The sequence below is a fragment of the Corvus brachyrhynchos genome, unplaced genomic scaffold (genome assembly GCF_000691975.1).
Source record: "Corvus brachyrhynchos isolate BGI_N302 unplaced genomic scaffold, ASM69197v1 scaffold6, whole genome shotgun sequence".
NCBI classification, from domain to species: Eukaryota; Metazoa; Chordata; class Aves; order Passeriformes; family Corvidae; genus Corvus; species Corvus brachyrhynchos.
Window position 1 is genome coordinate 2,347,413 of NW_008238632.1, and position 21,157 is coordinate 2,368,569.

Here is a 21,157-nt window from a genome sequence, read left to right on the forward strand (position 1 = left end):
GAAGGAAGGCAGGAAGGAAGGCAGGAAGGCAGGAAGGCAGGCAGGCAGGCAGGCAGGCAGGCAGGAAGGCAGGAAGGAAGGCAGGAAGGCAGGCAGGAAGGAAGGCAGGCAGGCAGGAAAGAAGGAAGGAAGGCAGGAAGGCAGGAAGGAAGGCAGGAAGGCAGGAAGGAAGGAAGGAAGGAAATGCTGCTGCCCTCCCCAGAGAGTCATGTGTATGCACATACATATACTGAAGCATCCAAGGACTAGAATATGTGAGGTATGTTAACTTGCGTTTTGGGCAGGGTTATGGTAGCTACAGGATTTTCTTCCAGTTCTGAAGGGACAGCCTTCTACAGTGCTGATAGGAAGCTGTGTCTATGGCCAATAACAGTAAATTAGCTTAAAACATCTTGCACAAGGCTGAATGGAAACAATGGAACTTCAGAGTTTAATTTTAAAAAGTTATTTCTATTTCATATGTGTTGTACTTCAAAATCATGGCTAAAGCAACATGACTAAATCCTCTTATTCTGATACCTACATCACTATTCATTAATGGGTCAATGATGCTCTGTTCTGCACCATAAAGATCAGCTTACCCTTGGCCTGGACAACAATTGAATTAATTTGTTCCCAAATGAAGAAATTATTCAAAGTAGACCCTTGGTGTTTAAGAAGATAATGTTTTCAACTTCCACGAAGATTGGAAAAGGCACAGTAAATAAAATGAACAATTTTCTCATTACTAGTGACATGCAACTACATGAAATCAATATTGTATCTGTAATACATATGTCATTTATAAAGTTGGCTGGCATTATAGGTGGCACTACCTCAAGGTTACCTGGCAACTGCCACAGTACAATCTCATTTTCACCCACTTTGTCAAATACTAACTGGGGCTGAAGTCTTCCATCTGGATGGGAGTAGGGGTAATTGCTTTGCATTTCAATCAGATTAATTTCACTACTTCTAGACCAAAGAGAGAAGATAATGTTTTGCCAATTTTAATGCAATCTGATAACCTTTATTTGAGAAGATGTCCCTGTTTGTTGTCATGAAGAATTAAAACAAAATGCAAGACTGGCTTATGTATCTGGGTTATGCTTTTTGCTGCACATTGAAAACTTGTCCAAATCTGTACAAATTTCAGCAAATCATCTTACACATGTCCAGTAAGGTGACTAGTTTTTATCAGTTCTTACGGATCAAATGTGAGAGAACACATTGCAAAAGTAAGGGGCTATGGTAGAAAAGCTGCTCTTGAGACACAAAATCACACAGTTCTGCTGGTTGCAATTGTTTCAATAAAACATAAGAGAAAAGAGTTGCACAGGACCAATCATATACTAATGAAATCAGTGAGACTTACAGTAAGACAGAAAGCAAGAGTACTGGTAGGCATATATAAGATCAAACCATCAAAATCCATTTGTACTGTATCCCTAAAAATAGTCTTTGTTCTTTAAAGGACCATCCTTTTAATAATCTCCCCAAATTTCAATATTTTTTTTCTTTCTGCTTGCCCTAGTACACTGAAGATAGCACGAAGTCCAGTTTGACTACTAGAAACCAGATGAACCTGTAGCCTTGGTTATTAGATCTGTTTTCCCCCAAGGTTTTTCATTTCTAGACTGAGTATATTTGATCTGGAAGCTACTGAAATTTAAATACAGAACTCTGCAATGCCATTCCTTGAAATCCCTTTTCAAAATACATGTTGGGAAACACTATATTTCTGCTAGATTTTTCATTTAATGCAAGAGAAGTTTTCAAAAATTATACACATGGTTAGCAGTGCTCTCCCTCAGGTCCACAAGGTTGGGTGCTTGTGTGACTATTGCTGTAACAAGAGCTTTTGTGAGGTTCAATATCACTTAGCATTGGATTTTCAGATCATGAATTAAAGGCAATTACTGTCTACTCCCAGCAAGTTGGAAGCTGAATGCTCTACTCCCTCTGATTATAGCTCCAGAGAGTACATGCCAATAACAATCTGAACATTGATTTCATGTTGATTAATACTAGTAGTGAAATGTAAAAGGACATTACTCAACGTACAAGTTCATCAGTCAGTTTATAGCAAACTGGCCTCTTGAAGAACATTCCAAGAAAGCTTCCAAGTGTGTGGCTATACCACAGGTCTACTTACTGGTCAACTTTACTGCTAATATGCAATTTAAGTGTGAAATTCAGAAAACCAGTCCTGTGCCCAGTCAGATGACAGAGGGAGATGTACAGGTAATTGATAGTCTTTTCCAACCTAATTGATTCCGTGATTCAGTGATACCTTTGAGATGAAAACTAATGTCTGCAGGGACAAGAGCAAATGGGGTGTAACAGATCTTTACACCCTTTGGAAGAACTTTTGGAGACCAGGACTTACTTCCCTTGAAATAAGTTCCGTCTTATTATTGCGAGGAAAAGGCATAATAAATAGGAACTAAACTATGATCTGAAGCTAACTATCTATCTTAATTCAGAACATTTTATCTTTTAAATCTTTTAAGTTGCTCTTAAAAAATAAGAAAAATAAGCACCATTGACTAACAGAGTCAAACTGTATCTCAGAGAGTTTGGGAGCAGCACAGAGAAGAAGAAGGAGACTTCTTTCTTGTGTTTATATTGAGTATTATACGAATGCATAAAAAGAAGGCTCTGAATTGAATTTTCCCCCTATTGCATTGTAAACCTGAGAGCAATGGCCCAAAACCAGGGAATTCATCCCAGATTGATCTGTGGCAGAACAGAATCTACATATTAATACTATTAAACATCTATTTAACCTGTCCCCTTGTGTTTCTCTTTACTTTGCACCATACTTAACAAATTCAGAGATTTGTCAGGGAGTGGTCCTCCATTAAAATTTGTAATAGTGGCACGAAAATCTATTTATCTATTTCAAAAAGAGCATAGTACGTTGAAAATTTGTATAATGTTTAACTTTTCTAGGAGTATTTCTAGTACTTCAACACATGCATTTATATGCTTAACAATAAATGGGCAGTGCAAATCACAATCCATTTCCTGGCCAGTAGAGATGTATTTAGTTAGACCTTGCTGACCTTTCTTGACTTTGTAACACAAGCCTCTGGCAGCTGCAGATGCCATGATGTCCCTGTTTCCTCATAATGAGGAAAGGCCACAACAGATTGTAAAGCAGGTTATGGACACAAATATGTATAATGCATTTGTAACTTTCAGTGACCTACATTTCATACAGCTACATGACAAGTTACCAGCTCAGTCGCTTTTCAGAGACAGCTTCAGAGTTTGGGCTTGTCCATTTTGCATATTCCAAATATATGATGGCCAGATGATACAATCCTTTTGTATTCAGCTTTTGAATGGACTGCACTTTTAAGCTTTCTTTCCATAGATTAAACTAGGGGAATCCTCTAGATTATGGGAGAAAAGTGGGACTCTGAAGTTTAGTTTTCTGGCTGACTTGGAACTCTTGTGATATTAAGGTTAACTCCACAGTTACTTGTAATTTTCTTGCCCCTCAAAGCCTTTTCAGTGGAGTCTGATGGAAGCAAGAGAGCTTTGATTGTTCAAATCTTCACGCTGCCTTTTCCCATGTACTCACTCTTCTTCACAAGCTCTTGTATTTCAGGGTAGAGAAGAACTGGAATTAGTACAGTGAAGGGCAGTCTCCTATGAATGACTAAAAATCATTTAGGGAGAAAGATTAAATGGAATAGTTCACTGTAGACTGGAATAAAAACAGCTGAGGGAGAACATGCTCAATGCATAAAGAATCATGAATGGTGGGGAGAAATTAGGGGATGCTTATGCATTGCTTCTCACAGCACAAAAGGTAGGTAGCATCAAAAAACTAAGCAAAAAGAAGCTAAAACTGGTCAAAAAAGAATTTTCTTTTGTTTGCATACAGCTTGGCTGTGGAACTCACTGCCAGAGGGTAGTTGTGCAGGTCAAAAGCATAAAAAAGATTCAAAAGGAATTAGATACATTCCCAGAAGAAAAATCTGCCAGGTATTACTGAATACATGAAGATAAAAACCACTGTCTCAGGAAGTGCCTAGTCTGCAATTTAACAGAAACTGGGAGATTTTAGCAGAGGAAAGGGCACTATACTCTTTCTGCCCTTTCTTTAAGAATGCCCATCTAACTTCTGTCAGAAATACACTACTGGGTAAAAACGATTTTGATCTGGCCCAGAATAGCTGTTCTGTGTTCCTGATGCCTTCTTCAACTGCCTTGGCAACTCTGCAGGGATGAAAAGATTATGGTAAATTGAAGACAGTTATGGGGATTTTTATTTTTTGTCTGTCTTTGCAGAACATATATCTTCAACAAGGCCAGAAAGTCTTATCTCGTATTTCTACCCTTGCATGGATCCGAAGACTTTACATTTGCTACAACTGCTCTTCACAGAATAATTGTTGTGAGGCTGTACCGAAAAGACAGTGCTGAATATATGTTGGCTGTATTTACAGCTCCCACTCCAGAGGCTTTTTCTCCCTAACTCTGTAATCCTGCACTGAGCAGGTGCCTAATGTGCTTTGCCTTGCTCAGAAAGGTCATACTTTGAAGGGCACAGAAAGTAGCAGCAGCTCAGCAAGGACTTCATTGAGCCCTCAGCTCCAGCCTCTGGTAACTCCCTGTGTAATCAGGCAAATAATGACAGATGCCACCCCATCATCAGTGGTGTGCTTACAGTCTAGACAACCAAAACCGAAATCCTGACAAGGGTCTTGCTTGTCTGTCTCGATGCCCTCTGGGAGAGGGAAGAAAGAGTACCTCCATCTGCTATGAGGTGTCACAAAGGTGGTGATGAGCCCATGTTCCAGCTACAGCTCCCTCCACTTGAATTTTTTTTAGCAATTTATCCTTCGTAAGGGCAGTCACATGTACAGAGCTTCTTGAGCAAAACAGAGCCCAAGCTTCTTTTGCAAGGGCTGGTCAGTCCTGTCATAGGGGTGCTTCTGGGAAGAGTAATTTTGAAAAATCTGGCAAGGCATAATTTTTGAACCATGGAACCAGGTGGTTTTCCTGTCATTAGAGGGAATTTCTTAGTATTTTGTAATTAAATTTGAAGGAAGTTCTCAGGGACACAGCCCATCTTTTTGGTCCACCCTTTCCAGCATCTGCAGTATACAATGAGATCTTGACAAAGAATATTGTTAAAATGGCCAAGGGACAGGTGATAATACATGAGTGATAATGACTAATAGAAAAGATATGTGATTATCTTGCAGTCTAACGTGCCTTTAAACTTTGGGAAACAGTACATTTCTACTGTACTTTTTAATTCTTTTTTATGTTCCCAAAGACTAGAATTACAGGGCAGACAGGTGTGTGCTCAGAGCTGTGAATGTATCCCAGGATACAATCAGTATTCACATAATGCAAAAGATCAGTAGCGCTGGCATGGCCAGGTGAGTGTTACAAAAGCACACTGTGTATCTGCCACTGCATCTTAGTGATACATGACTACTGCATCCTGCAGATACCAGATATGCATAGGAGCCTTCTGACTTCCAGTTGGACCAGGCTTCAGCTCTGCAGGAGATCAACAGCACTGACTCCTACTGCTGTAGAAGGCTGCTTTCAAAAGCCAGGACAAAGCAAGGAGGACTTCTGAGCTGTAAGGATGACCATAGAAAGCTTAGTTTTTTCTTCATGGCAAGACAGGAGGCTTCATCACCATCGTCCCTACTCTGTAGCTGGACTTCCAGACATTGTGACATTTTAGGACATTTGTCTTGAAACCGAGTCCAGAGCGCATGATTAAATATGACCTCCTCCCTAAGCAAAGCTTATTCACGGAGTAACTTCCAGCAGGACATGGTTACTGTGTATTTACGTGAGTACTATAGACAACAGACTCAAGGACTCATGGACTCCTGTCCATATGGAAATGGAGGGCCTCACGTGAAAAGTTTCAGCAAGCTGACTCATCGTACTCTGACACATACGCTCGGGAAGAGTCATCATGGCTCACTTGTTCCTCCTTCTGCATAGTCTTACTGGCAGACCTTAAGATGCTCTAGAGAGCCTGAACATGACCTTCATTTCTCACAAGATGATGACATTACTACTGAGAGAAAGTGTTTAGCAGCACAGAATCCATGTTGCTTGAACACACTGGACAGTGAGTGAAACATGAATACAAATCTTGGTTCAGTGACATCGAGCATCTATGAAAAACACTATAGCTCTGGTGAACATGCCAGCTGCAAAGACCTTCCTATAGGGACTACAGAGAAATTAACCAGTATGTTCATGATGCATATAGCTAGAAATAATCTGAAATTAAAAATTAATTCAGTTTCATCAGTGGTTCCCTGAAAATAAGCAATTAATTATTTACTACTTATAGATACATATTTATCTTTTATGTTCCAGCGATCCAAATGAACTCTGGTACATAATTTCCTCATTAAAAATACCTAAATCACCATCATAGTCCTTTTTTCTGTTCCCCCCCCCCCAGGAAAAACAAAAACAAAGCCTTGAAAAGCCAGAAACCGACCCTCATGCTCATTTCCACTAAGCACAACACAGAATAAAGAGGAAGCACATGGGTGGGAAACAATTCATCATCACTTCAACTTGAGCCTTGACGTACAGCATCATAGTGCCTTGACAATCTCAGTCACCAGCTATCACGAGATTTTTCGTTCTAAGGAAGGTGGCAGAGCATGGTCTGAGGCAAGAAACCTTGGGAAACTACTTTTAGTGTCTTAGAGGTTGGTTTATGGCCTGAAATTGGAAGCTAAATGGTATTTCTGTTAAAGGTTGGGGTATTTTGGTTAGGGTTTTTTGTTGGTTGGTTGGTTGGTTGGTTGTTGTCAGGCTTTTTGTTTGGTTGGTTGCTTTTTTAAAATTCTTAGTATTGTAGCAATAGGTTACACCTCTCCACCTCCAGCAATAACCTATCCACCTCTAGACCTTTCTGGCATCATGCTAAATCCTTTTCTTTTCTGACAGGACTTTTAAATTCTGGCCTTAAAAGGCAACTATGGATTATGCATTCATTATATGTCTGAACACAGGATGAGCTCTTGTAAGTATTTGGACAAGGGACAGCCTTTGAAAGCCCAATATCCTATGGGAAATGCTATGGCTGATTCACCAGGTGCCAATATCCTGCCTGGTAATTCACCATTGGTACTCTTCCAATTAGCAGTAGGAGACATAACTGCTAATACTGCCAGCTGCTACCTGGAATGCCTTTCTTATCTGCTGTCTTTTTCTTTCCATTGTCTGCTTGTCTTCTTGTCTCTTTTAAGAGAGATTCTGCAAGAAGACGACGACGTTGTAACACTCAATTAACTGATGCAGTCACAAAAAGGGCGAGTAGCATATAAACTACAGATAAGGCAGGGAAACATCAAACTGAAGAAGGTAGGAGGTTTGATGGGTAGGAAGCATTCCGGGTGTGAAGGGGAAGGTCTGAGCTACTGGAATGGCTGTTCTTTCTTCTGGAGACTGGCTTGTTGGGGACATTAAGGTGTGCGTGCCTGTGAAGGCACAGACAAGTAGCTTAAGTCGTGACCTTCTGCACTTGCCAGCCAGGAAGAAAGGCGTAGATCTCACAGCCACTTACTTTACCCCACTCGTTTCAGGCTATACCCATAGCCGGCACACACGCCGGTGTGCTGGCCTGGCTCCCTGCGTCCGGCCCGGTGCGGGAGCGCCCGCGGCTCCGCAGGGCACTGCGGGACACCGGGGCTGCGCTGCGGCAGCGGGAAGGCCACCAGCTCCAGGGACACTTTGGTGAGGCCACCGACCACGAGGACACCTCAAGGAGCCCTGAAGGACACCTTGGGGATCCCGATGGCCACTGGGACACCTCAGGGAGCCCCAGGAACACCTTGGCGAGCCCAGCAGGTCCAGGGACAAGGGGACAAAGGGGACAAAAAAGGGACAAAAAAGGGGACAAAAAGGGGACAAAAAGGTGACAAAAAGGGGACAAAATGGGGACAAAAAGGTGACGAAGGCCACCGGGCCACCAACCTCGTACTTCTTCATGCAGCTCTCCACCTCGGCCTGCGTCAGCTGCGTGGAGTAATCCTCCTCGGGGGGGTCGATCCAGGACGCGCGGTTGCGCTTCCTCCCTTCTGCCGCCCTCTCCTCCTCCTCCCTCCTCCTCCTCGCCGCCTCTCCTCTTCCCCCGCGGCTAGGCGAGGATCCCGGGGGGGGCAAGATGGAAGAAATCCTGCGAAAGCTGCAGAAGGAGGCGTCGGGGAGCAAGCACAGGGCCATCAAGGAGAGCTGCACCTCGGCCATCGGTAAGGGGCGCGGGCAGCGGCGCCGGGCTGCCCGCGGGAGAGCGGAGCGGGGCAGCAGCGCCGATGGAGAGGTTTTGTAACGGCGGGGGCAGGGAGACCGCAACAACCTTGTTCCGCGCCGGCCGCTGAGCCTCCAGCGGCTGGGAAGGGAGCGGAGCACCTGGGCCGTTCAAAATGCCCGGGAGCTCCGCGCTGCTGGAAGGGGCCGTGTCACCTGCTGCCGGTCCCCGAGAGCATCCGCGCCCCTCGCCTTCCTCACCTCCTGCATCTGCTTCGTGGCTCTTGCGAGGCAGATATATGGGTATCAGTAGCTGTCAGTTTCCATGTACGTTTTGGAGGTGCTATCTTTTCCTTAAAAGGCCCCCTCCCTCCCTTAAATCATCGTAAAAAAACATGCAGTGCAGTTTTTACGCTGTCTTACGTTCGGGAATCTATTTTAAAAGCTAGAAGTTTTGTTTTACTGGACTCCATGAGCTCTTTTATCCTTGCTTTATAATGATCAGTATAAAGAATTAATCTTTTAAGGCAATATGAGCTTAGGTACATTTCAGCATCCACCCATTTTCAGAGATTGTTTGTGGCTTGGAGTGTTTTTTGACACTAACAGCCTGGAACACCAATCATCAAGAACCTTTAGTTAAATCAGCATAACTGGGATACTTTCAATTGCTTTTAATATTTTTTTTTCATTCATACATAGCTACAACATTCTGTGGTAGATCAGACCTGTTGCTGTCTTATTACTGGCCTTTCATCTTGATGTTGCATGGGTTGCTTCATTAATTGTGTGTTAGTCTTGCACATGCAAATATCCTCTATATTGTTCCAGTTTTAGTGGATGTGCTGCCGAAGTGCTGATAAGTGAAAGGGAAAAGATGGTACTATGTGCCTTCTCATTGGGCATGCAATGTCCTGACAGATTTATGCAAAGCTTTGGCAACTTAGAGCAGCAGTGGTTATTGTTCTGTCAGCTCTAGTAGGTGTAGACTTTAGGATCATTGGGTTGGAGACTGTAGCCAGATGTATTACTGTGGTTGAACTCAGAAGTTTCTTTCAAAAGCCCTGTTGTTTCCTTTAATTATACAGAAACCTTGGATTCTCCCGATGCTGCTATCAAGATACCGCCCTATCAGCTGAGGTAAGAACATTGAACTTGAGTTCTGTAGAGCTTTTGAGTATTTGTAAAACTGAAGCAAAAATTTTGAATTAAAAGTGAGGTAGACAGAGGAGTGGGCTGCATCTATGTGATTTCTACAGTTTGTAGATATACATATCTACATAATTTTCTGATGAGCCCTTGGCCTTTGGCCCTGAACAAAATGTAAGGAAATGTGTTAAAAGGGGCATGAGTAGGTATAGTGGTGACATTGGTTAGAAAGGAGGGCTCTCTTATGGTCTAAAGAGTTTCCCTTCTAAGTTCCACCTTTCACTATAAGCAATGATACTTCTTAGTTCTTCTCAGTGTGCTTGTGTTCTTTTAAATCTAAATCAGGTTTTGTTACTGGAAATAAATATTCTAGAAACTGAAAAGTTATATCATCATGTAGCTAGGACACTGACTAGGAACTAAAATAATACAGTTTCTATGCCTGCTTCTTCCTCTAGCCTGCTAGATTATCTTGATTGAGCCTTCTTCCTTCTTCCCACCTCCATTTGTACACATATAAAATGGGAGAGGTGGCATGACCCTCATTTGTCTAGCTATTTCAAATCTCATTTTGGAAATTGTCATTGTTACGGAGTAAATAAATAGGCAAAATTATTCACTGTCCTTTCTGACAGAACCATTAGGAATCATCAAAAGAAACTAGCAAGTGCACTGCTTAAAACAGAAGCACGTTCTTTCACACAGCTTAATAGTTAAGATGTGAAATGCTTAGGCTTGCCTTATTAAAGAATGTATGGATGCTGAAAGATTGCATGCGTGCAAAAAGCACCTCAACAAATCCATGGAAGAAATTGATTGAAATCTATCAGACGCACAGGTACCCTTCTCATTCAGAAGTACTTTAATCAGAGACGATGGAGTTTATAAAGGAGTATGTAGGAATGTTGCTGTATATTTGGCCTGTCCTATGGTCCTCTTAGATATCCACTGTGAGCTGCTGACAGAGAGAACATTTTTTTTGCCACAATATTACTCCCTGGGAGTGTTTTTATCACCTCATTATTCCCTACTGCTCCTTTCAGATATGCTTTGCAAGGAAAGTTAGGGATTGAATAGCTGGTTATTCCAGAGCAGTCACCAAATAGGGAAAGAATAGGCATATTTCTTTTGCCACTCTAAAATCCAGTAAGCTGCAGTCCACAAGAGGCCTCAAGTCAACGGGGGATGGATGTAAGGCAGGTCTGACATGACCTGAGCCAGACACATGCATTTCCAACACAGGATGGAAACAGCTGGATGACTAATTCCCAACAGGTCCATTAGAATTATGTTTACTTGACACTGTGGCTGGAGAAAACTTGGCTCTTCACCTTCCCATTTATCAGCCTCTATCTTTAATATGGTGTGTGGTCTCTGCTTTTGAGTGCTATTGTCATTCCCTATGAATTAGTTAGCTAGCTGTTACATTTCTTCCTTTTTCATTTGCCTACTACCTCTTTACAGAGAGGCCTTTTTCTCTTCTTCCTCCAGTGTTCTTAATGATGTATTTGTTTAGTTGGGGTGTTTTTCCCACTGTAAATCCCAATCTTTTAAAATAAAGCTAATACCTTTGCAGGTGTAGCTATGATGAGGTAAACTCTTAATGTTAGACTTGTCAGTAGCAATGCACTCATTATTACTGGATGTTTTGGAAAATGAAAGGTACAGAAGAGCATTTGGACAAAAACTTTTGTTGTGGGGTCCTTGGTAAGGCTCTGCCACACAACCTTAGGTAGTGTGGGAGATGTTGCTAAACTTAGCCTTCACTCTCTGATAACAAGCTACTGCCAGGCTCTGGATCAGCACACTGGGCCACATCTTGGGTTGGAGTTCACCTGCATGACGTACAAATTAGATAAAAGTTCTTCACTTGGTATTTGTTAAAAAGCATGGTTCCTAACACTGGAAAAGGATAGCCTTGAAAGTAGAACAACAGCTGCGACCAGAAATACAGACAAGATACAGGATGGAGATGTCTTGGCCGTGCTTCTTTTCTGCTTGCATCTTACATCAGGTGCAGATTGTATCAGCTGTTGTAACACGGATCAGCCTCTGGCTGCTCATCCACTTGGAATCTGAATCTACACTTCATACTTAAGTTCTTTTCTTTCTAGAACTGAAGAATGAAGGCTGCTCACAAGAATGAGAATGTGTAAACTGTATACTCACTGTTTTTACTTATAAAATAAAAAGCCATTTTCTGCTTCTGACACCCCAGTTCTAGATGAGTAGAGGTTCTTCATAATATTTTCTTTTGTAAAATCATGGTCATAGTGTGAGAATGGGGAGGACAAGGTATCTCTGCTTTTCCTCGGTCTATGACCATTTGAGTTCAAGGGGGTTCTTACATGTATTATATCAGCTACATACTTATCTCCACTGTAGTATTGTGATAGATGACTTCTGTGTTCTGGCCTGCTCCTGACCTATCCATAGTTTTGCATTGTGTTGGACTTCTGTTACTGAACATGAGGCAGACCACATTACAGTTCCCTGATGTCTGTGCAATTAATTGGGGGCTTCAGCTGTAGCATTTGCATGGGAGCTGTTTCCAGCACTTGTCTGGTAGCAGTTTAGATAGCATATGTCTGCTATGTTTGGGAGCACCTGAGGTACTTTTGCCCCAAGGGAGTCCCAGTGACTGGACATCCAGGCTGGAATGTAATTCCTTAATTAGTTTGATAGAGATTTGTTGGGTATATCTTCAGGGAGCTAGATGAAACTATTTTGCTGTTCAACTTCCTTTGATGTTAATTTGACTTATTAATCCAAATCCCAGTTAATGACCTTGCATATTGATTCTAGTGAGGGGCATTATTTAAATGTCTCACTTCGTAAAGAAATACAAATCTCCAACAAATACGGAGTTTCCTGCAGAGTCTTGTCAGCTCTGCCTTGAGATAGAAATATGTGTGTGATTTTTCAGTACTTTTAACTTATGATCAGAGTTTTGGGTGAGGGTGTGAGATAGTAACAGAGATGAAAGTGGATCAAGATGGAAATGGACTTAAGTCTGTTCAAGGCTTTGCTATAGATATTCCATGAATTCTTGAGAAGGGAGAGTCACATAACCCATTGGGAACTGGTTTCTTGTTACCTGCCTAGTATGATGATATTTGTCTCTGAACATGAGTTGTGAAGATTGGATATATACTAAGGGCTTAAGGAGGCTGGGTGGCTGATTTATAAATAATGAATTGGGTAAGAGGAATTGATGTGCTGGTGTTTTAATTGGTGAATTGATCACATGGAGAATAGCTTAAGAGACCTTAATGTTGTCTGCCAGCAAACAGTTGTTTGCTACTCAGCTGGACTACATTCACTTCGGTATTTTCAAGATGGCAAATTCTCTCCTAAGGCCAACACTATACACTGAACAAGGCTCTCTTCTTGGCTTGTTGTGACTTTAGAGGCTGAAATATGAGCTATAAAAGGTAACTGAACAGACACAAGAAAATGAGCTTTGAGAAAGAATGTTTGATCAGAGCAGTTTAATACTCATGAGGATTATCCACATATCAGAGAATAAAATAAGAGGATAGACAGCAGTTGCCCGTCACATACTGCTTTGAAAATACTTGGGATTGCCAGAGTTTCTTGGAATGCATTATGTAATTAAGTCATGCCTTATAGGCTGTGTAAAACTTAGTGACTTGCTATCAGACAGACTTGCTACTGCAGAGAGGAGGTTGGTTGGGACTTCTGAGGGAGCTTCTTTTGGAAGGAATGCGAATTGGGTTTGCATAGCAAGGTTTTGGTAGCAGAGGGGCTTCTGTGAGAAGCTGCCAGAAGCTTCCCCCATGTCCAGCAGAGCCAGTGCCAGCTGGCTCCAAGACAGACATGCCACTGGCCAAATCTGGGCCAGTCAGAATGGTGGCAACACCTCTGTGATAACAAATTTAAGAAGAAGAAAAAAAGTTGTTTGGCAGATGTAATTGCTTCCAGAGAAGAGTGGGGTGAGAGGAACAACTCAACAGACACCAAGATCAGTGAAGAAGGAGGAGGTGCTCCAGGTGCAGACCATGGGCTGTAGAGGAGTCTGAGCTGTGCCCCTGCAGCCCATGGAGGTCCATGGGGGTGCAGAAATGCGTCTGCAGCCCATGGAGGAGACTCACAGTGGAGCAGGTGGATGCCTGAGAGGAGGCTGTGAGCCTGTGGGAGGCCTGTGATGGAGCAGGCTCCTGGCAGGTACCTGTGGACCCATGAAGAGAGGAGCCCATGCTGGAGCAGGTTTCTTGTTAGGACTTGGATCCTTGTGGAGGAGCCATGTTGAAGCAGGCTGTGACTCGACTCCTTTCCCTAAACAGTGGCAGGAGCAACATGTGATGAACTGACCATAACCCACATTCCCTGTCGCCCTGTGTTGCTGGGTGGGAGGAGGGAGGAGTGGGGGAAACTGTTTAGGTCTTATTTTACTTCTCGTTATCCTGCTCTGGTTTTGTTAATAATAAATTCAGTTAGTATCTCTAATTTGAGTCAGTTTTGCCTGTACCAGTATCTGGTGAGTGATCTCTCTCTGTCCATATCTCAAACCATGAACCCTTCATTATATTTTCTCTCCCCTGTCCAGTTGTGGAGGGGAGTGACAGAATGGATTTGGTGGGATCCTGGCATCCAGGCAGGGTCAACCCACTAAAATCACTCTTATATTTTGCATTGGCCTTTCAGAAATGATCAGTAATTCTGGAGATTACAGCTGGGAGGTCAGAAGTCAGTGGTGAGCCAGGGTCCTGTATACTAACCAGCTCATGTCCAGTTCGTCTCTTCCTGTTTGTGTCCCAGTACTAATCATGTTGGTGCTAGCTTTTGAGGGCAGTTTGTGAACTTTTTCTATAGTCATGGACATTTGGGGATGAAAGTGATAGTTCCACTTTTGTTTTTTTTTTGATATCTCTAGATTTGCATCTGACATACTTCTTGAGAAGTATGCAGTTTATAATCTCTTAAATAAAACAACATGCTCACTCATTTTACCTTACATGTGCTCAACAAATAATAAAAGAAGTAATTGTGGTGTGATTATCACCCAACAGACAGTGCTATGGAGACTTTCAATCCACTTACCTTTGCAGGTAATTCATCCACTTGAGTCTTGGGATGCATTTTGCCTTCTCTATTGTGAAGAAACGTTTGTGATTTCATTGTTTCTGTCTTCTCCCATCTCTTAATTTTGTTCATATTTTCTGTTAGTTTCTTTCTGCTGGGGGAGAGTGGATAGGGAAGCTGATACATACATAGCAGATTCCCTGAACAGAAGTAAGGAGTGGGGAGGGAGGAATGGTTGTCTCTCGCATATCTCTCTCTCTCTATTTTACTCTCTCTTTTTTTAAAACAATTTGTTTCCTGGTCTTGCTGCCACAACCACCTGACATTAGGTGCTTCTGTGCTTTCTTCCTGGATGTGACTGCTGGATGTGACTCATGCTGCTCCACCATTACATGGTCACTATCTGGCATTCAGCAGGTGGATTATGAGTTCCCTGGCAGGCAGCTGGCCAAGAAGAGATTCTAGTGACAGTGTGGATTAATGACCTTCATCTCCCACGTTGGCAGTTTACAGCCTGGACCCAGGCTTTTGGGGGCACTTATGTAGTCCATTTGGTGTTTCGGATGGTGTATATGCACTGGTCTTGATTTAAAATGTTGCACTCCCGGTTCTAATGTTGAGAAGTAGGTGAGGGAAAGAAATCAGTGTTTAGAAAGGCAATGTGGCACTAATACAGTATTTGGATCAGTCTGCATGTTTAATCTGGGATATGTAAGTGGCCCTATTTCTTGTCTAATGGGCAGGTATTTTTATCTCAGCAAAACTTTGCGTCTGTTCTGGGACCCCAAAAGACGGTAGTGTTGGAGAGGAAAGGGATATGTAGGGTCAGTTTCCATGCAGTGTGTCTGAATTCTTGGTATCAAGACAAGGTTCTGAAAGTGTTGGAAGGCCTCAGGAGTCCCTGAAAACCTATTAGCTGGGGTTATGACTCTTGAATGTATTGAGCAAGGTTTGCCATTGTTATGAGAAAAGGTGCACGGTTTCTGTTACTCGTGTGTTTGAGTTTTTTTTTCTTTGGCTTTAGTGGTGGTTTTTTTAAAGGGCAGTGCTTGCTCTTCCTGAAACTAACTTTCTGCCCTTCCAGCTGTTCTTCGTATTAGTGACCGGTAATATTCACCACTGCCTTGGGTCTTTGTTCCTTTTACAGACTTTTCTAAAAATTCATTCTACTTTTGTGACAAAAACCCACAGTGAATTAGTCTTGGCGGGGCTAAAGTTGATTTCCTTCATGGCAGCTGGTAGAGTGGGAGTGGGGAGCAGCTGGCTGGGGCTGAGGATGAGAGCAGCCATGGTTTTAACTGTTTGACTTCTAACAGCAAATGTAACTGAAATATTGCCCTAAAGGTCTAAGGATGTTAATGGGATAGCAGTGTGTGTGTTTGTTTTAAACATTTGATCATTTTCGGTGCTTGCAGAAGAGAAGGAGAACATCATGAGGCTTTTGATAATTGCCTTAGAGAATGAAATACGGTTGGGGGCGGTGGCACTGAAACTGAGAGGACTGTTTTCCTGCTAAATCATGCTTTACTCTGCTCTGGTCTTTGTGTGATGCTGTGCAAGTCATGACTTTTCTATGTTTTGAAAATGAAGGGGTCAGTGGGAATAATGAAAGTCTTTTCTCACATTTCCTTTGTTTACATTCCATGCAAAGTAACAAAGCTTCAGGAATTTCACTGCCTTTCATTTCCTTGAATGTTTGTTTGCTTAAGAAATTGAATATGCTTAAGTGCAGTGAGTATAAAATTACGTAATGCACTGCAAACATGGGGATATTTTTAGCAACCATTAGGTCTGTCAAGATTTAGCACTGAACTGCTGTGAAAGTTGAATGGCATTGCAGATTACAGCATTGACCTTTAAAATGTAACTAGTAATGACCAGAAATATACCTCATTCTCCCATTTCTTCATCTGCCTTCTGTAACTCACAGCTGCAGTGGAGAAAATAAGGCAATTCGCAGGATGTCCATGCGATAGTACCTCTGTGTCTCTTTTTCCATTCCCTTAGCCCTACTTTCTCCCAGCATTGTAAAACTTCTCCTGATGGAAGCTCAATTCTCATAAGACATTTTATTTGTTATTTTCAGTGTACTTAAATTTTGAAACAAAAGTGCTTTCACTAGACAAATCCTTAGCTTCCCTTCCAGGCTTACCAAATACAGGGAAGAGAGGCTTCGTGGAACAGTTTGATAAGCTTTCAAAGTTGTAGGCTGACCAAGTCCAGCTTGTCACCTCATCTTCATACTCCAATTCAAATGATAATCAACAAAATCACCTAAAGGATATAGATTGCTTTATAATTAAGACCTGGTGAGGTTTACATGTGTCATCAAGTTCCTTAAGAGCAGAGTTTGTAAGTGGCTATGATTCCTTGTGCAAAAAGGTCAAATATCTATGGGGGTGGATGTTCTAGGGAAAGCAATGATAACATATCAGAGAGAGGTTAACACTAGAGCTTTGGAGACTGGAAGCATCTGATAATTATTTTGGCCTTGTCCACCTTACTTTAATATTGTGTAGAATCTTTTGCTTTCTCTCTTCCTCTCAAGTAAAGGTACGCCTTGTGCTTATGGGGTATTTTTGTTCTCTTTTGTTTTCGTCTTGACAACAGTGTCAGGCTCTGATCTAGGAACTTTCTGTTTCTGTCGAAATCAAGATGTTATTAGCTAGTATACAAGGAGGCAAATGACCTCAGAAGTGCTCTCCAGCTGAGTGACTGTGTTGAGGTACTTAATTATGATTGTATGAATTTTGTGGTCTTGGCTGCATTGGGTTGGCTGAAAGATTAAATTGTTCACGTTTGCCTTTCCCATGAGTAAAGCTATGCTGCTTCTGCAGTGGCAAATTCATTTATCTTGGAAAGGATATAAATAAAAAAGATTAGAAATACCATTTTGTCACTTCTTTAATACCAAGCAGTTTTAAATTGCAATCTCATTCAAGATTCCAGGTTGGAAAAAAAAAAAATTATTAAAGTTCTAGCTAAGAAACTGTGTGAAATTACATTTGGGCATTATTCTTCATTTTCTCTTCCCTGTGTCATTAAGCATCCTCTGATAAGCAACTCATATTTCCCTGCAAAGGCAGGCTTATTTAACTGTTGGATGAAGACTTTGTGTCTTGGTTTGAAAAGCAAAAGGATTGAAGGGAAGAGGGAACACATGAAAAAAAGAGGAAGGAAAAATTAAATACTGCATTGGACGGAACTCTGAGAGACAGCTGATGTCAGCAGCTGAGGTGAGAAAATCGGACAGTGAAAGAAAAGGAGTGTTAACCTTAAGTCAGAGGAGAAGAAGCCTTTCCATTGTAACTGGATAAAAGCGAAGAGTTTTGTGCTCTGTAGGAAGGAAAAGAATAAGATTTTTTTTAAAAATAAGATGCAAGTGATAAGAAAGAAAAATGCAAATGCCTTCAGCCAGGAATTACAATTTCTTTAGTTATTAGCAAAGGTGGAAGCTCACCTGATATGTGCAAATATATGAGGCAAATCTCGTGACATGGGAAACATGCCCACAGGTGTCTCTATGCTTCTGACTAACTGGTGTAAAATCCTGGTCCTGTTGATGCAAGTCAGCATTTATATCTACATGGTATGACAACTGTGTCCTAACTTATTTTTTTGCAGAACCTGTAAACTGCAACACTGAGTGTTTGTTCATTCTCGTGTAGCACTGTAGCGCCAAAGTTGCTTAATGGTGCATGACCGTCTTGTAGTGGCAGTGGCATAAAGATAACTTATTTTCTTTTTTCTTGAAAAGGAGGGTTCTAACTGGAATGCTTCAGATTTTGTCTTTTATCCTATTGCTCTACTATGTCTCTAATACTATTGACAAACTTGTACTTGCATAGAGGTACAAATTTTAGTGCTGGAGGGGTCTGTTGTAATCCTCTGGTTTGACTTCTTGCATTGTGGAGGTGGGAGAACTTGCCCTATATTTATATACTGTGGAGTCCAAACTTCTCTCTGAGCTTGACTGTAATTCTCTTTTTAAGTGGGATGATCATATTTCTGCAGGAATCATTTCTCTAGAATGTGAGCAAGGACTCAAAATCTTCCTTCTTCTTGAAGAGCTGTTACTTGGAAAAGAATGCATTTATTTCCTGTTCCTCGTCTGGATTTTAAATACTTCCATTATGAACCCTGAAATTGTTGGTGGAATCTTTTATCAATGTTCTCCAAACTAGCACAGGAAAAAAGATTTACGTTTCCACTTTTATACGTACATGTGTTCGTATATACAATACTAGAATTTGTTTTATGTAAATTAAATTATCCCTTTTTGTGTGAGGACAGTGTTTGCTTTTGTTTGGTGCACTTAAGGGTAGCAGCTGTGGGTACTTGCAGAATTCTAAGAATTCGTCTTTACTGTTTATTTTCTCATCATGGGCCAACTCTTCTGCTTGAGTAAGTGGTGCTAATAATATTACACTGTGCTGCTCTGTTCATTTTAAGCTGCCAAGACGGAGAAGATCTTTTCAGCTGTTGGTTACTCTGACTAAAAAATGTCAGACTTTTGCTATGACTGTTATCCTGCCTAATAAACAGTGTATCAGAAAATGGCAACAGTGGTGAATGAAATTCTTATCTGTTCTTAGACTGGGTTGTGAATTTTTCTATGAAATGCAAACTGCATGCTGATAAGGCCTTGAGGTTCTGAATTTTGCTTTTCCTTTGTAATTTTCAGCAGGAAGATTTTGGAGGGCTGTGAGCCCTTCGCACAAGAGCCTTCTGCACTCCCTTGGAGGAGAGAGGCCTGAGGGCAAAAAGACTCACCCCAGAGATAAGCAACCTTCCTCTGGGTCATGGTGACAAAGTGAACCACCCCCAGCACGCCTTGTTTCTGTATGGTAATAGCCTGTACCCCGTTGGCTAGCTGGTTTCTGCCCACCCCCTGCCTTTCCCATAAAAATCCCCTGTTTCTGCCCCTGACTAGGGAGCCTTTGTCCCTGGCCTCCCCTTCACAGGGACTGCTGGACAATAAAGGCTACCTCTTTGGAATAGCCAAATGAGCCTCCTGTCTCTCTGTCCCCGAGTTTGCCGTGGGTGATTTCACAAAGAGCTGAATCACAAGAGCTGGAATCACTCGTAGCAGAGAAGTTGCCACACTTGTTGAAGACACCTACTGCCCAGGGAGGCCTGCGACCACCCCTGAAGAGCTGTTACTTGCAGGACACTCTCTCTAGGAAGGTCGCGGCACACCAAGTTGTCCACCCCTGGCCCCGTGAAAGCAAGAGAAGATAATGCAGAGAGCTGTCTTATTTTTAATCTTTAATTTTCAGAAATGGGATAAAAATAATATGATTATCACCATTTGCATGAAGGGAAGAATGCTTTATTTATTATGCCCTTTTCCCTAAGTCAGGGAGGGGAAGGTGTGCTGTGAGACTGTTCCAGGCATTAACAACAAGGAGTTAAGATTATTTCATTACAGTTTTGATCACGAGAGTGAATTAATGTGCCGTTATTCTTTTCTCACTAAAGGCTTTTTTGTCATTACAATGAGAATAGAAAGATTTTTATGATCTCTCTACTTACAATAGTAATTTGTCTTGCTCTGACCTTTCTGGCAGTCTGTTTTGACTGACCTCTTACAGCATCCCTCCACAGCAAGCTCAGACAACTGGAAAGGTTATTATAACATAGCATGCTGAATATAAAGGCTGTGTTTGTTCTCATGACTCATTCTGCAGTTGGCAAAGCTGACAGTCTCGGAGTGGGGTAGCTCAGAAGGGGCAGCCTGTGCTCTGGGAGGTGCTGGTCCTGGATTACACACTTGGTTTTATTGCTGAGCTTTTTGCTTGCCCTGGCAGGCAGCTTCTCCTCATCCAAGTCAAAGGTGTTCCCTTCCTTTCATTCTCCCTCTGTGTTGTACTTGATGTGTTTCAGTCAGGGTTAAGTTGGTATTTGTGCCTCAAACTGTATGTAGTATGTATGTCTACACTGGCATGCAACAGTATGGATACTTAAGAGTAAGAGTGTGAAACTACTTTCTGTACATTCTGTAAATGGAGAATGTTCTTAAACATGTTTTGAAGTATATTGTTGTGCACCAGCTTATTCTGAGAACTTCACCTATGTAAAACACCTTACATGTGTAGCCCTGCAAAACCTGGATGAACTGTCACTTAACAGTACAGAACTGCAGATGGTGCAGTAAGCAGTGGGATCCTGTGGTGGGGGACCGCTCAAAACAGGGTGGAATTATAAAAGGACTGCAAGGTATAAGAGGAAACTTCATTCTCTTACTTCATTGCATTCAAATCCATTGAGCTAATTCTGGTCTGCATTCCCTCTTGTGCAGCCTTATCAAGCCCAGTTCTTCAGACCTTGGGAGGGACTGACTGTGTTAATTTGCATCATTCTCTCCCATTCTGCTTGAGGATTATCTGCCGTGTCCTTCGTGTTCTCCTGCTATCAGATGATGCATTTAAATGGCAGGTTGAACTGAAGTGTGGAAGGTGCTCAAGCTAATCAAACATTATAAGATATCTCTGCAGGTGTTTTATAGCTGTAGCATGGAAATGCTAAAGGTTTAATTGACTGAGTGTGTAATGAGAACAGGAAATGACACAATGGCAATTAATTTTCTCCAAGAATACAGTGGGAGCACAGTCTGCAGCAACCTTAATTAGATTTTCAGTTAAACATTTTTAGCAAGGATGGGAAGTTCAGCTAATTGAATCTGTTCTAATTTCCATCCTCCTGTTTGTCATTTTTTGCT

At 41.8% G+C, this 21,157-nt stretch overlaps 1 protein-coding gene across 9 annotated transcripts in view; it reads left to right on the top strand.

The window, feature by feature from the left end:
- Nucleotides 1–7,955: 7,955 nt before the first annotated feature.
- Nucleotides 7,956–21,157, top strand: part of ARFGEF3 (ARFGEF family member 3) — a 91,770-nt gene continuing 78,568 nt past the window's right edge. For 5 of the 9 annotated variants that reach the window (XM_017737241.1, XM_017737244.1, XM_017737243.1 and 2 more), the window contains exons 1-2: nucleotides 7,958–8,243; nucleotides 9,330–9,381. In XM_017737241.1, the coding sequence (XP_017592730.1) occupies nucleotides 8,159–8,243; nucleotides 9,330–9,381 (137 nt within the window). In that variant the 5' untranslated portion in view covers nucleotides 7,958–8,158. Of the gene's footprint in view, nucleotides 8,244–9,329; nucleotides 9,382–21,157 lie in introns of all 9 variants that reach the window. The other 4 variants (XM_017737239.1, XM_017737240.1, XM_017737242.1 and 1 more) reach the window with 2 other exon arrangements.